At 44.0% G+C, this 13,852-nt stretch overlaps 1 protein-coding gene across 1 annotated transcript in view; it reads right to left on the reverse strand.

The window, feature by feature from the left end:
* Positions 1 to 13,852, reverse strand: part of ADAM11 (ADAM metallopeptidase domain 11) — a 336,142-nt gene that overhangs the window by 97,425 nt on the left and 224,865 nt on the right. Inside the window, exons 18-20 of the mRNA XM_086919835.1 lie at positions 9,898 to 9,978; positions 8,511 to 8,561; positions 7,582 to 7,645 (exon numbers count right to left, since the gene is read on the reverse strand). Coding sequence (XP_086775961.1) covers positions 7,582 to 7,645; positions 8,511 to 8,561; positions 9,898 to 9,978 — 196 coding nt within the window. The remainder of the gene's footprint in view (positions 1 to 7,581; positions 7,646 to 8,510; positions 8,562 to 9,897; positions 9,979 to 13,852) is intronic.

A 13,852-nucleotide genomic window follows, 5' to 3' on the forward strand; every position in this document is an offset into this window, starting at 1 on the left:
AAGAGTACTTACTAATTCATCCACTTTCTTATGGTTGGTTGGCCTTGCAGGGGTATCGACTTGTTTCAGAGTGTAGAGTGCTTTATGGGCCTTGTCACTACGATCTAAGGGTCCGGAGTTAAACCAGATGCGTGAAATCTGGACCCACGTATTGAAGCATCAAGGTCTGAATACAAAGCATAGTCTTTGCGGTTATTCACCAAACTGGGGATCGGCCAGCCAGGCAGGGATGTTGGCTTGAATGGACCCAGGAGGATCTTCTGGAGTCTGAGACTGCGGTCCCATGATTGCGGAGAAGGTCCTTTGAACTCAGAGAACGTGGCTACCACACCTCTGGGTGTGAGGAAAAGAAGTCTGCACTGCCTTCTAAGGATCTGCTACAGGGCAAAATAATGTGTAACAAACAACTGTGTCTCAAGCAAGGGTATTATTTGGCGTACAAGTATAAAAGGCGCAATGAATTACCCTGGATTAAATCAAGAGGGGGGAAAAGCCAGGGAGAAATTTTTGAAGATACATTGTATTTAAATTGCTGATCATGTTGGACATATTCAACTTCATATGTACAATCACATGGGACGATAGCACTGCGATACATTTAAATGACATATAACCTGATAATATACTGTGTTCAAGTGCCGTGAAGTTTTGGTTACAGCGCAAGTGATACGTGATGTGATATATACAGCGATGTGGTGGGCGCAACAAAAGGTAAGTGAACTTAAAATTCTTTGTACAATTTGAGATACCCAACAATGAATGGTACATGAATAGAGAGAAGTAAGGTAATTCATCTGGTATAGAAAAAAGCGCCAGAAGTTTTGCTGTGGAAGTACACAGCATTTCAGACCTGTAGACAAGTTAGACCATCATCAGGATCCGGTTACATAAGTTAGTTGGCAGTGCTGGAAATAAAGGTATATACACATTTCCATATATACAGAGGAAATAATAAGTGGACCAAGAAAGGACAGAAGGAGGCTCTAAAACAATGGAAAGAGAAACAGGAAGAAGAGGCACTGCTGTTAATTACTGCGTGTCTAGGCTAATAAGAGAATAGTAGGTGAATTACGAGCGCCAGATGCAATACGTATGTGGACTTATTCAAGGACCGAGAATGGGCTTCATCCAGGGAGACACGGGATGTCCTGAGAGTATCTGGGCGGAGAATTAACAAGGAATGAGCATCAGGGGGAGTTGCAGGGGGACAAGGAGTTAATCAAAGGGACCCATATACTCACAGATGAAGGTGCAAGAGGATGCAACTTAATCGCAGGAGCTTGGAAGGCTATCTGTGAAGGAAGCGAAAGGGGGGGGACAGCCTGCTGTAATTACAATAGAGTCAAGAGCGCAAAGAAGGGGCTCAGTGGAGGGGAGGGGGCTGCTCAAGGCGCCTGCAGAGGTGCGCAACATTGGGTCCCGGGCGGTGCACGGAAATAATTGCAAGCATGACGGGCCTTAACTATGCTGGGGCCCATGCAGGGGGGTGTGGGGAGACGAGTCATGGTGCGTACTGGTAACGGTCTCTAATCCGGGACAGCGCGAGTGAATTAGCGATGTGTCGGGGGTCAGGCATGTGGAGGTGGGGCGCCAGAGTTTCGGATTAAAAGGAGTATGCGCAAGTAGTAGGTGAAAGGGACGCTGGTTTGGAAGACAGCACGATCACAGATGCGAAAACCCTCCTGGACAAGATAAGCGCAACCATCGCCAATTTTGACACGTTTGAACAAATCAAGAAAATACAGAAGGACATTTGTAATTACAACAACAAACAGACCTACCCATACTTCAGAGACGATTTCTTCGACACACCCTACCAGCCTCCAAGACAACAAAAGAATTGGGGCAGGTTCCGCAACCATCAGCAAATGTCTTTTTCTGAATCATCTAACACCTCGGTCGAGGATTCCAGCCCTGGTGAGGGACCAAGCACCTCAAGACTGCAGAAAGTCCAGCAACCAAGACCACAACCACTACTACCAGCCAGTTTTTTAGACACAAACTAAGGCAGATGGCAGAGGCCGTCCGAGAGGGAATTACCAGTACCAAGACTCCGGAGAACAACAAACAAGACGCAAGTTCTACCAATGGGGCCCGAACTGATCACTGGGAATACTGACATGGACATCGCCAAGACCCTCCCTATCTTCACCTTATCACAATATGACCTATCTCTCTACGAGATCAACCTCCTTAGTAAAGGACTATCCTTTGTCCCCACAGACAAGAGTAACTTCTTTGAGATACAGGTGAATCTGCTCCAATTCTTCAGGAGGATATGTCTCAAATAATTCTTCTCTGAAAGACCACCACAAGAACAAAGACGCCGCTCACCATTCCAATTACCCTTTACCTTTAATCCACCTTCAATATTGATGCCCACTGAGATTTTAACGTTCGAGAGAAGGATTCTACACGAGATGAAGAACAGTCAACGACAACATGAATTTGTGCCCTATAATCTCTCACTAGCAGAAAAACAGGCACTCAACTCCCTCAAAACCAATAAAGACATAATCATCAATCCAGCAGGTAAAGGCAGAGGCATTGTCATTCGAGACCAAAATAAATACGACATGAAAATTCTACACCAACTACACAATCAAGATCACTACCGTCCACTACCATCTGACCGTCATCCAGAAATAAAAGTCAAGATACTATTAGTGACTGAACAGGCCAAATCCAAAAATATCATAACAAAGAGAGACTGCATACCTGTATAACAGACAACCCCGGACTCCAGTACTCTATGTCCTGCCGAAGATTCACAAGAACCAACAAAACCCACCTGGTAAACCCATTGTGTCAGGTTACGGATCTATTCTGGAACCAATCAAAAATATATCAATGACATCATAAAAGAATTTGTACCCCTTACGGACATATTTATTTGTGACAGTATGGATGTAATCAACCTCATTGAAGACACTCCATTCATCCCAGGCTCAGACCTTGTGGGGTATGGATATTGAGTCACTGTACACCAATATACCCCACCGAGAAGGCATGGCAGTAATAAGAGGCATTCTGCAAACAAGACCACAGCCCAGAATCCCAACCGAGTTTGTGATGTCACTCCTTGAAATTGCCTTAGAAAATAATTATTTTTTGTACAAAGACACTTACTATCTCCAGACCAAAGGGGTTTCCATGGGCGCTTGTTTTCCCCGAACTTCGCCATTCTGTATGTCAATCACCTGGAAAGTACCCTCATACTGACTAACCTTAATCCATTAGAAACAGCATAACCTTCTGGCGTCGTTACATAGACGACATTCTGCTTATCTGGTAACAACACAACCCTTAACCAATTTGTCGATTGGTTACACACCTGTCAAAAACATCTAAAATTCACTATTGACCCCCAGGAAAATAACCTACCTTTCCTGGATTTATCTTTGCAAGTGGAAGACAATAATATTGGGACAGTATTATTCCGTAAACCAACCGAGCGTAACACTTTATGGCTCTATTCCATCCACCCGTGCAGCCTATTTGACGGTTTACCATTTGGGCAATTCTTACGGATCCGCTGCAATTGTAAGTAGCGCAAAGACTTCTTCAGGGAAGCGGCAGTCCTCACTGAGAAACTAATCACACATGGCTACCAGGAGAAATTGGTCACCAGAGCAAGAAAACGTGCGTGGTACAACCACCGTGAGACCCTACTCACACCCGGGGAAAAGAGAACCAATACTTGCATCCCCTTTGTCTCTACATGTTCTCAGGCCAGTAATAAACTTTCTAAAATAATCAGGACTAATTGGAATACTCTAGCACCCCTCAACATATTTAACGACCCTCCCCTGTTCTCATACCGGAGAGAAAAAAAAACTCTCCGACCATCTGGTACATGCCATCTCATGGCCACAAAACAACAGCAGGGATGGAACCATACGAGGGTTGTGGGATCTCCCGCCACTTTTGGGACATTATAAATGCCAGAGATGCTCCGCATGATCCAATACACTGAACACAAAATGTTTTGAACACAATGGAGTGAAACATTATCTAAAATCCTTCACCAATTGCAGTTCCAGGAATATTATCTACTCAATCCGTTGTCCCTGCAACCTTCTGTACATCAGCCAGACCACCCAGATGGTAAATGACCACATCTTCCAACATCGCAGTAGAATCAGGTGTGATGTACTGACTGCACTCCTAGTTGCACATTTTAAGGAAAACAATCATGCTGAAACTGACTTCACCTGTCGACCAACCATATATACCAATCTGAGGTGGTGACATCCAGAGACTCCTGAATAGATGCGAATGTCACTGGATTTGCTGCAACACTATTGAACAAGGACTGATGAATGGAACACCACTCTCATACAATGACCTTGCCCACCTGTTGTTCCCGCACATTGTGTATGTTGTGCTACCATCCAGACTACCCTGTATTCGCCAGCCCCATCAGGATTAATGAATTGCTCTGTGTTATATTCATTTCCATTTTTATTTTTTCTAATGTGTTAGGCCATTGACACCTGAATACAATCATGTCATCCTGTCACCATGTAATTAACAATCGATGCCACTCTTCATTGTTACCCTACCTGTCCTTTCAAGCAATTATACACGTCATGAATGTTTTTCAATTCTGTGTATTCCAAATAATGTACCATCTTCCTTAAAGTAATTAATGCACTTGTTCACCTACTTATCTTTTGGGAACTCATTTCCCAACTCAGTCTGTCTTCCCTTTCTCTTACCGCTCTAAGGAAACACGCGCTTTAGTTGTTTTTCCAGCCCACATGACCTATCTTTGTGCACTCGCTTCCCAACTCAGTCTGGCTTCCCTTTCTCTCACCGCGCTTTAGTTGTTTTTTCTAGCCCACGTGACCTATTGTGTGTCTATTTTCTCAGAGCCCCGTGCACACAGCCTGACTGATGCCGGCGCGTGTTATTTGTTCTACCCCTTGTAGATATTCAGTAAGCACACCTGCGTCGATCTGCCTCCAACCGCTTCCTCCTAGCGCGGACGTCCACCACCGACCTAAGACTCCCACCAGTATTCACCTTGCATGCTGCCGCCTTCTCTGGCCCTTGCCGGCATCGCCCCCAAACCAGCGTCCTTTTCACCTACTACTTGCGGATACTCCTCTTAATCCGATACTCTGGTGCCCCACCTCCACATCCCGACAGATCGCTAATTCACTCGCGCTGTCCCGGATTAGAGACCGCTACCGGTACGCACCGTGACTCGTCTCCTCACACCCTCCCTGCATGGGACCCAGCACAGTTAAGGCCCGTTATGCTTGCAATTATTTCACTGCACCCAGTGCACCGCCCGGCACTGATGTTGGGTCCCACACCCGCAGGCGCCTTGAGCAGTCCCCTCCCCTCCACTGAGCCCCTTTGTTGTGCTCTTGACTCCATTGTAATTACAGCAGGCTGTCCCCCCTTTCGCTTCCTTCACAGATAGCCTTCCGAGCTCCTGCGAATAATTTGCATCTCCTTGCACCTTCATCTGTGGGTATATGGGTCCCTTTGATTAACTCCTTGTCCCCCTGCAACTCCCCGATGCTCATTCCTTGTTAATTCCCAGCCCAGATACTCTCCGGACATCCCTTGTCCCCCTGCATGAAGCCCATTCTCGGTCCTTGAGTACGCCCACATACATATTACATCTGGTGCTCGTAATTCACCTACTATTCTCTTATTAGCCTAGAAACGCAGTAATTAACAGCAGTGCCTCTTCTTCCTGGATCTCTTTCCATTGTTTTGGGGCCTCCTTCTGTCCTTTCTTGCTCCACTTATTATTTCCTCTGAACATATGGAAAATTATATATTCCTTTATCTCCAGCACTGCCAACTAACTTAGGTAACCCGGTCCTGATGATGGCCTAACTTGTCTACAGGCCTGAAGCGCCGTCGACTTCCACAGCGAAACTTCTGGCGCCTTTATATACCGGATACCCTACCTCACTTCTCTCTATTCATGTACCATTCATTTTTGGGTATCTCAAATAGTAGAAAGAATTTTAAGTTCACTTACCTTTTGTTGTGCCCACCACAATCGCTGTATATACCACATCACGTATCACTTGCACCGTCACCAAAACTTCACAAGCACTTGTACACAGTATATTAGCAGGTTACATGTCATTAAATGTAACGCAGTGCTATCGTCTCAAGTGCTTGTACATATGAAGTTGAATATGTCCAACATGATCAGCAATTGAAATTTATCTTTAAACATTTCTCCCTGGATTTTCCCCCTCTTGATTTAATCCATGGTAAGTAATTGTGCCTATTATACGTGTACGCCAAAAAATACCCTTGCTTGAGACAGTGACAGAGTTTGTTGCATACTACTGCCCCAGTACCAAGTGGTTTAAGGGTTACCTCCTGTAGTCCGATACTACAGGGCACAATAAGGCAAAAAAATACTGCATAGTATGGTAATTTTGTGGTCTGAGTTTCCATTGTGTTTCTCATAGTGGGAGGTATTGCCTTTCTGTTTCAAAAGGAGGGAGATCTCTGGTGTCCTGCTTGGCAGGGTACCTAATGACATCATGGAATGTCAGAGTCATGAGAATTCCCTGAAGGATGGCTGGGTGGAAGAGACCAGCACTCTCCTAGCGAAACTACTTGCCTGAGTGCTATTTCACTAGGCTACATCGCAACAGGCAATTAAGCAAGAGCTTTAAAAAAAAGCTCAGAAATAGGCATGGTATAAAAAGAACTTTGTACATTACATCTGTTCATTGGGTCGTAATAGCGGGCATTTGCAGTCTCTTCAAGGAATACTGAAGACCCGCCTTTCCACCTCAATATTTCTTTTTTTGCTGGCAGGAAATGTGATCCAATTGTAGGCATTGTGTGTATTTTGAAACACATCAATTTTTCATTGTCTACCCCCATTTGCCATATATGCTGCAAAAGAGTCTGACTTCTTCCCTTAGCAAGCTGCCTAGAGGGACTGCACACATTAGTGAGCTATGTCACTGGTAGGTGTTCACCTATCAACTGTATGCTTCAGAGATTGGTGTCAAATGAATTAGGCTTCTTTCTCGATGGCTCCTCTTGTTTTCTGATGTAATGCATAGTGCTTATGGTGGTTGACTTGCCACTCTAGCTCCATCTAGGTTTGTTGGCAGTTATGCGCAGGAAGGCTTCTATTCATCTAGTTCTGCTCCTTGCTCAAAGGACACCACACAACGCTGTTTGAATATTGGTATGGCACTAGGCGAGACAATTTAAGGTAGTCACAACAGCTGCTTTTTCTCTTAAATGTTATTCTTTAACTGAGTGTGAACCTAAGCTGTTAAAGTGTGCTGAGTCCAATAGTCATAATGTTACCATCAGAAGTTGGTTTTATGATTCAATAGGGGTCACACCCAGGTCATATTGGAAAAAATAACTGACTTTATTGAGGATGACAGGTAGTGGAACACCCTGCCAGGAGGAGCATCTATCTTGGTCAGTCCACTCTACATTGTGAATGCAGCCACACTAGTAGCAAACTCACATTCTATGACTAAGCACAGCAAGCAAGTGAACAAAACGGACAGATTACAAGAGATAATTGCAATAAAAGTAAAAGAAAGATCTTCAAAATGCACTTACTGTGTCCCCACAACACACTGCATTGCCGATCCCTAGTTTTACAGCGGCCTCCATAACAACGGCCCTAAGGGTTGAAAAAAGGATATCAATGCTTACATAAGACCTCACTAAAATGCAAGGAATTTATTTAGTTCATCTTCCCTCTTCAGTAATCATGTCCTTCCGCCTGCGGGACTATGCCTTTAGACTATTCCAAACTCAGCTTATGTCTTGGCTAATAACCTTTTCTAGCTGCGTATCTCATGTCCGTGGCACTTACTACTTTATATATGTCTCATGATATTCAACCCTTTTTCTCTACGTATCGCATTGTCGTAGCCCTTTCTATCACATGTACTAAGACCCTTACTCTGTAAGAACATCTTTCGGATTCTAACACTTCTCTTGATTTGTCTAACGATCCTACCTCTTTGTCTGTCCAAACTTGAGAATCCTTCCCTAGCACTTCTGTCTGCATGACTCACAACCACATATACTTTTTCTGCCTGCTTATGTAATAGTCCCTAACTTCTCTTACTGTATCATGGTATCTGGCCAGGCCTTTATCAGTATATCTTGTAAAGCTTGACTTTGCAACCCCTAAACCTAACACACTTTGTAGTTCCCTAACTGATTTACTCTTTGTATGTTTCACAGTCCAAGAACCCAATTCTCTATGCGGATACCATTGCCCCTGACTCCCTTCACGCAAGCGTCCATCTGTCTGCCTGTATCCCACTCTGTGTTTCATTTCTGCCTTTCAGAGGTAGCCTGCATATGCTGGGCCCTCTGTTCAACCTTCCCCTCATACTGCTGCTCATCTGCTTCTTTCTTCTGAAGTTTTAATATCACCATGGCAGTCTCCACAGGCTTTGCCTCTCACTGGACGTACCAGTCAGCTGTTGTGTGCCTGTCTTCTTTACCAGTCAAGCATTGCAGCAGTCCCTCACCTGTTCATTTTCACAGAGGTAGCCATCCAGTTTGTGAAGGTTGGGAGGACACTGAAAAAAGCAGAAGAGTAGACAATTCAGAAATTACATTTTAAATCCATAATCAGAGCCCTAATGGGCCCCTTCTGTTGTATTGTACCAACCAAATCCTGAGAATGGGTTCCCAAATTAACCAAATTGAGATCACTAAGCCAGCAGGAGCCACCAAACCAAATGTTACTTTTTGTTTTCATTAGCTGTCAAGCTCTCCCACTAATTCGACCATTTACCTTGTTAGTCACTTCTTCCCCATCTACCTACTGGTTTTTATACAGTGTCTTTCGAAGTTTTACTCTTTGTATACTTGCCTATATTGCTCAAAAGGAAATGTCTTTCATCTTGGTCCCATGATTCTCCCCAATCTCCACTGAATGCTCTACAAAAAATGTTCATACAAGTCCTACTTGACACGATTATCATCTTCCCCACGTTTCCTACCAAAGTTCTTAACAATATGCTGCTCTATGGTATATCTCCTAATGTTGTCTATGTTAGTAACATTGTCTCTTCCACCCAAACTCAGGCCATATGATCCTTTCCTTGCTCTTGACAAGGTCCTTCCCACACTCTCTTCCCAATGCTCTTGCCATCCTCTCCTCCAATTGTTTATTGCTAATACTGTCGCAATTCCCATGTTATTCCACTCATCACCTTTCTAGGCTCTTATCCTACCTTTCTCATGTTTTTTCCTCCCACTTTTCACTTAGCTTTTCTATCATCTTGTCTCTGAGCTCTTCCCAATGGTACCTCAAGGTGCCTTTCCCATAGCCTATGCACCATGCTCTTCTTATTCCCTGTTTTCTCTGCTTTTACAATTGTTTCTTTTCTATCCTATAGCCACCCTTACCATCCCATGCTCTCTTTGTGGTTTTTCATATCTGTGTTTCCATACGCAGTTACCACTGTCTCCTTCACATCCTCTTACTAGCTCCATTCTCTCTGTGCTTTAAACATATTTTCTTTATGCCTATATTATCCATTCTTTCATCTAGAGTTGACCAATGACCCTACTAAATACTGCCTGAGCTCCTGATCTGATTTTTTTCATTGTTTTCTAATCACCTAAAGGTACTCTGTCTCTTAGTTCTTGATGTTTCTTCCATCTTCTGTTTAGAGACTGTCCCCCATCATGGTTAAAGCTCTGCCTGTGTCTTAATCATGGTCTTCGCATCTCTACTTCGAGCTTTCCTACTCATCATACTCTCCTTATCATACATTTATGCTTGCCTTTCCTCCCTACCACCACACAAGCTTCTGATGCTCTATCCTCTCCTATTTACAGTCTTCTTTCTGCCACATACTTTCCTCCTCGCCCTCCATGTTTACTCTCCTCCACCTCAATCCTCACCGTACTGGAGTCACCCAGACAAGCCTCAGGAACGTCACACTCATTTGCAGAGTCTCGACAAGTCATCCCTCTGGGTTCATACTGTAAGAGAAACAAAAAAACATTTCTAGTTTTCTATTTTGCACCATGGTTCCTCTTTCAAGTCTGTTTAAGTTGATTTGTTGTCCTGATGGCATCAATGAAAGGAGGACTCTTAGCCTAATACCACTTGTCAGAATGTCATCAGTAAGTTTCTTCCCCTCTTTAATAGGACTATGTGACCTCTCACAGTCATTTTAATTGTATTTTGAGAATGTTGTATAATGTATCAAAAATTGTACTATCCTTTGCTTGACACTAGCACCTCTTCTTCCCACTTGCACAACTTTGTCAACGATTACTCTGATTCTTTAAAAATGGCACTCATTTTTATGATTTCTCCGTGTATGGTTGCCCTATTTAATGTACACCCCTTTTTACTTTGGATAAGGATCTCTATACGTGTCCGTGTTTAAAAGCTTTATGTGCACAGCAACAAGAAAGAGATGTGACCAGTGCGGTGTCCTACAAAAGCATGTCAGTGCCAAGAATGACAGGGGGCCTTCCCATAAAATGGTATTTCCCAAAAAGGTCAATCGTATTTATCATTCATTGGACATATATCATTGGTAATCTCTTTCCGTTACCACTTCCTTTGAATGGAGTTAAGAAAGAGTTTATGGTGAAGAGAGGAACAGAATACATCTCCCCTCCCTTCAAATGACCTCCCAGCATAGGAGCACCACTGTTCACAACGTGGAAATTACAAAACCTAGGCCTGAATTCAATGGAGTAGTAAAGGGCTTAAACTTGCGAACTTTCCTGAGAATCCTTCTACTACTCTGAACCAAACACAAGGTAGGGCTCACTAAGATGAAAAGGCGTAAAAACCAGGCAGCTGAAATCTCCAAGAACCTATTGATGCGAAAACTTTATTAGAGGTGAAACCTGGAACTACAACCTTGAGTTGGAATTGTTCCCCTAGATGGAGACAAGCCTACATTCCAAACCAACTTAAGGCCTTTCTAAAGATGAATTAACCACATTTCTCCTAGATTCAATGAAAATAAGACATATTTATTGCTTTTGGCAAGGTCTCAGCAAGGCATCGCACTGGTGGCCAGATGATCTGAGTTCCCCTCCCGCTCCAGTGTCATTGACATGAAATATGGGATCATCTTGATAATCAAGTTACTTTTGTCCTTATCTTGCTTTGATATTTTTCAGCAATTAGAATGTTCGTTCCTATTCTACCAGTCCACTTTTCGCTAAACAGCAGTTCAGACTCTTATTTTCTCTCATCTGCACTACTGCAACTCTCTTTACATTAGCCTTCCTTCTTACTTACGGTCTCGGCTCCAGCATATAGAAAAGGCTGCAGCACCTTAAACTTGAGCACAACTGAAATGTTCTATCGTTTATGCAATACGCTAAATCCAAGGTCAAAGGTTGCAAGTGAAAATATATCCTACAAAAATATAATTTGTAAAAAAACGTGCCTCAAAATATAGAGTACCAAAATTCGGACTGGAATATCTCCCTACAAAAATTTGAACCTGCACCTTGACCTGATCCCACTACCAAGCACTTCTAACATGTAAGGGCTGGAAATAGAGTGGGAAATTAACCCAATTGCGGCATTGAGAAGCTCTGGATTGTTGCTCCACTCTGGAAGTAACAAATGGTGTCGCATATAAGCGCCAACCAAGCATGCTGACGTCAGTTGCTATCAAAGGCTTGTCTGCGCACTCAAACGCATAGACCATTGCCAAATTGGCTAGACCAGTGTGCAGGTCTCTAGTTTGATACCATTTTAGCTGAAAAATAGACCATTCCATAGAATGGGGAGGTGGGGGAGTCGGTGAGAATTCTGGGTTTTGATAAAGTAACCACCAGAAAGAGCGTTACCTACGGTAAATACATTTTTCTTCTGGTTGATACCTCTAACCACAGTTTGCTCACCTTGGGAATAGATGCCCAAGAAGTACCTCTCTGGGTGGTGGTTCTGTGGAATGGCTCAAACCAAAAGGTCCTGCTGGATCGAGCAGGCAAAAACCCCATCTCGAATGACCTGTCGAGGCATTAGTGCTTTGGTAATATGTGCACTGATGCCCATGTAGCAGCCTGATGGAAATCAAGGACAGGTGCACTGCATGCTGGTGCAACAGTAGAAGCCTTGCCTCAAGTGGAATGAGTCCTTAATTCTTCAGGTTGCTGCTGCTTAGCTTGCCAAATCTTAATAAAGAGGACTATCCACCTAGAAATTATTCTTTTAAGCACAGCCATGGCTTTCTGTGCTCCTCAGAAGCCCACAAAGAGTTGATTGTCAACCCAATGGTCCCTGGTATGAACAATGTAGAAACTGAGAGCTCTCTGCGATTCCAAACAATGGAGTCTATTCTCCTCTTTTAGGGGTTGAGGTGGTGCAAAGAAAGCCAGAAGGGTGATAGCCTGACTGACATGGAACGGTATTACTACTTTCGACAGGAATACAGCTCGAATTCACAACACTAGTTTGTCTGGGAAAATGTTGATTAAGGCGGTTGGAATAAGAGCACCTGCAGCTCAGCTCAGTCATGCAACATGCTGATGTTATCGCAAACAGAAAGATCGTTTTCAGGATTTACGAATACCCTCCCCCCCCACCCCTCCGCCCCCCATCATAGTAGTTACTGTCAGAATCTGGGCCAAAGATCTGATTTAGGGAGTGAGCTTTGCCACATTGTAAAGGTAATGTATCAGTCTGAAGGTTTGGCTATATGCTGCTCTCGAGTAGGATCGGAAAATGGCCCGAGTTGAGGTCGAGTCGAGGCCAGCTTGGAGCCAGAAAATGACATAAGCAGCAGAACCTCTTCAGCTACCAGCGGCATTGGCACAAATGTCAATGTGAAGGGAACCAACGCAGGGAGAGAACAGAACTGAAGGCAGCACCAAAGCTGGCGGGGAACCCACAGCAAGTTGAAGAAGCAAAGACTGCGCCGAGGGTGAATCCATCAGTGTGGCCTCAACTGGAGGCCTGTGTGGGTCCTTGTTCCCAAAAGGACACCAAAGGGAGCTGGATGCATGCCAGATATGCACAGCATGGCCTCCCTTAAAGCCTCTACCTGCTGTGATGTCACTGACAGACCTGGGAATTCAGGTTTCATCAGGACCAAACTCATAATCAGCTGTTCAGGAGTTCGGGAGCAATATGGAAAGGCATATTATGCCCTCATGCCCTTTGTGGAGTTCAAGAGTGGCGTAAAAAGTCTGCTTCCTTCTTTGACTTTTTGCGCTTCTTCTTACCTGAAGACTTCAAAACTTCAGGAGCGGGGCTTTCCTTTTGACTCTGACTAGTCATGGCACTGAGTCTTCCAATGTTTGGCAACACAGAGTTTGGCTTCACGTTCCCACTTGACCTTCGGGCTCAACTGGGTGCAGCCATTGCAGGCCCTGGAATCATGCTCTAAACCTAGGCACCACAGATCTACCTTGTGAGGTTCTGTCACAGACATGTCTTTGTGACAGTCCCTATAAGGTTTAAAAACTGTTTTTTTTGGAAGTGATGTACTTCCCTTGTGCACTGGTAAAAAAGAGAATTTTGTAGATAAAGACTTGTCGAAGATAAGAGGAGTAGAACTCAGGTCTGCATTGGAAGACACAGAAAGAATGGAAAAGGAGTCAGAGTGCCAGTTTGGCACTCATGTGCTTCCCTGATCGTCACGTCCGGAGAGGAACAACATTGGTGCAGAGCAGTACGATGCCACCTACCAGCGCGCACTAGGCTTTCCAGATCTAGTCAGACACCTGGGGACATATTCACAAGGTGATGAATCTGTGGTTAGAAATATCCATCAGAACCTGAAAATATGCTGGAAGTGGTTTTCTTTTTTGTTTCAGGAATTAAATAGAAGTCGAAAATTGTATTAGGAGATATTTATGTAAGGATGTCGGACTT

The sequence above is a fragment of the Lissotriton vulgaris genome, chromosome 5 (assembly GCF_964263255.1).
Source record: "Lissotriton vulgaris chromosome 5, aLisVul1.2, whole genome shotgun sequence".
NCBI classification, from domain to species: domain Eukaryota; kingdom Metazoa; phylum Chordata; class Amphibia; order Caudata; family Salamandridae; genus Lissotriton; species Lissotriton vulgaris.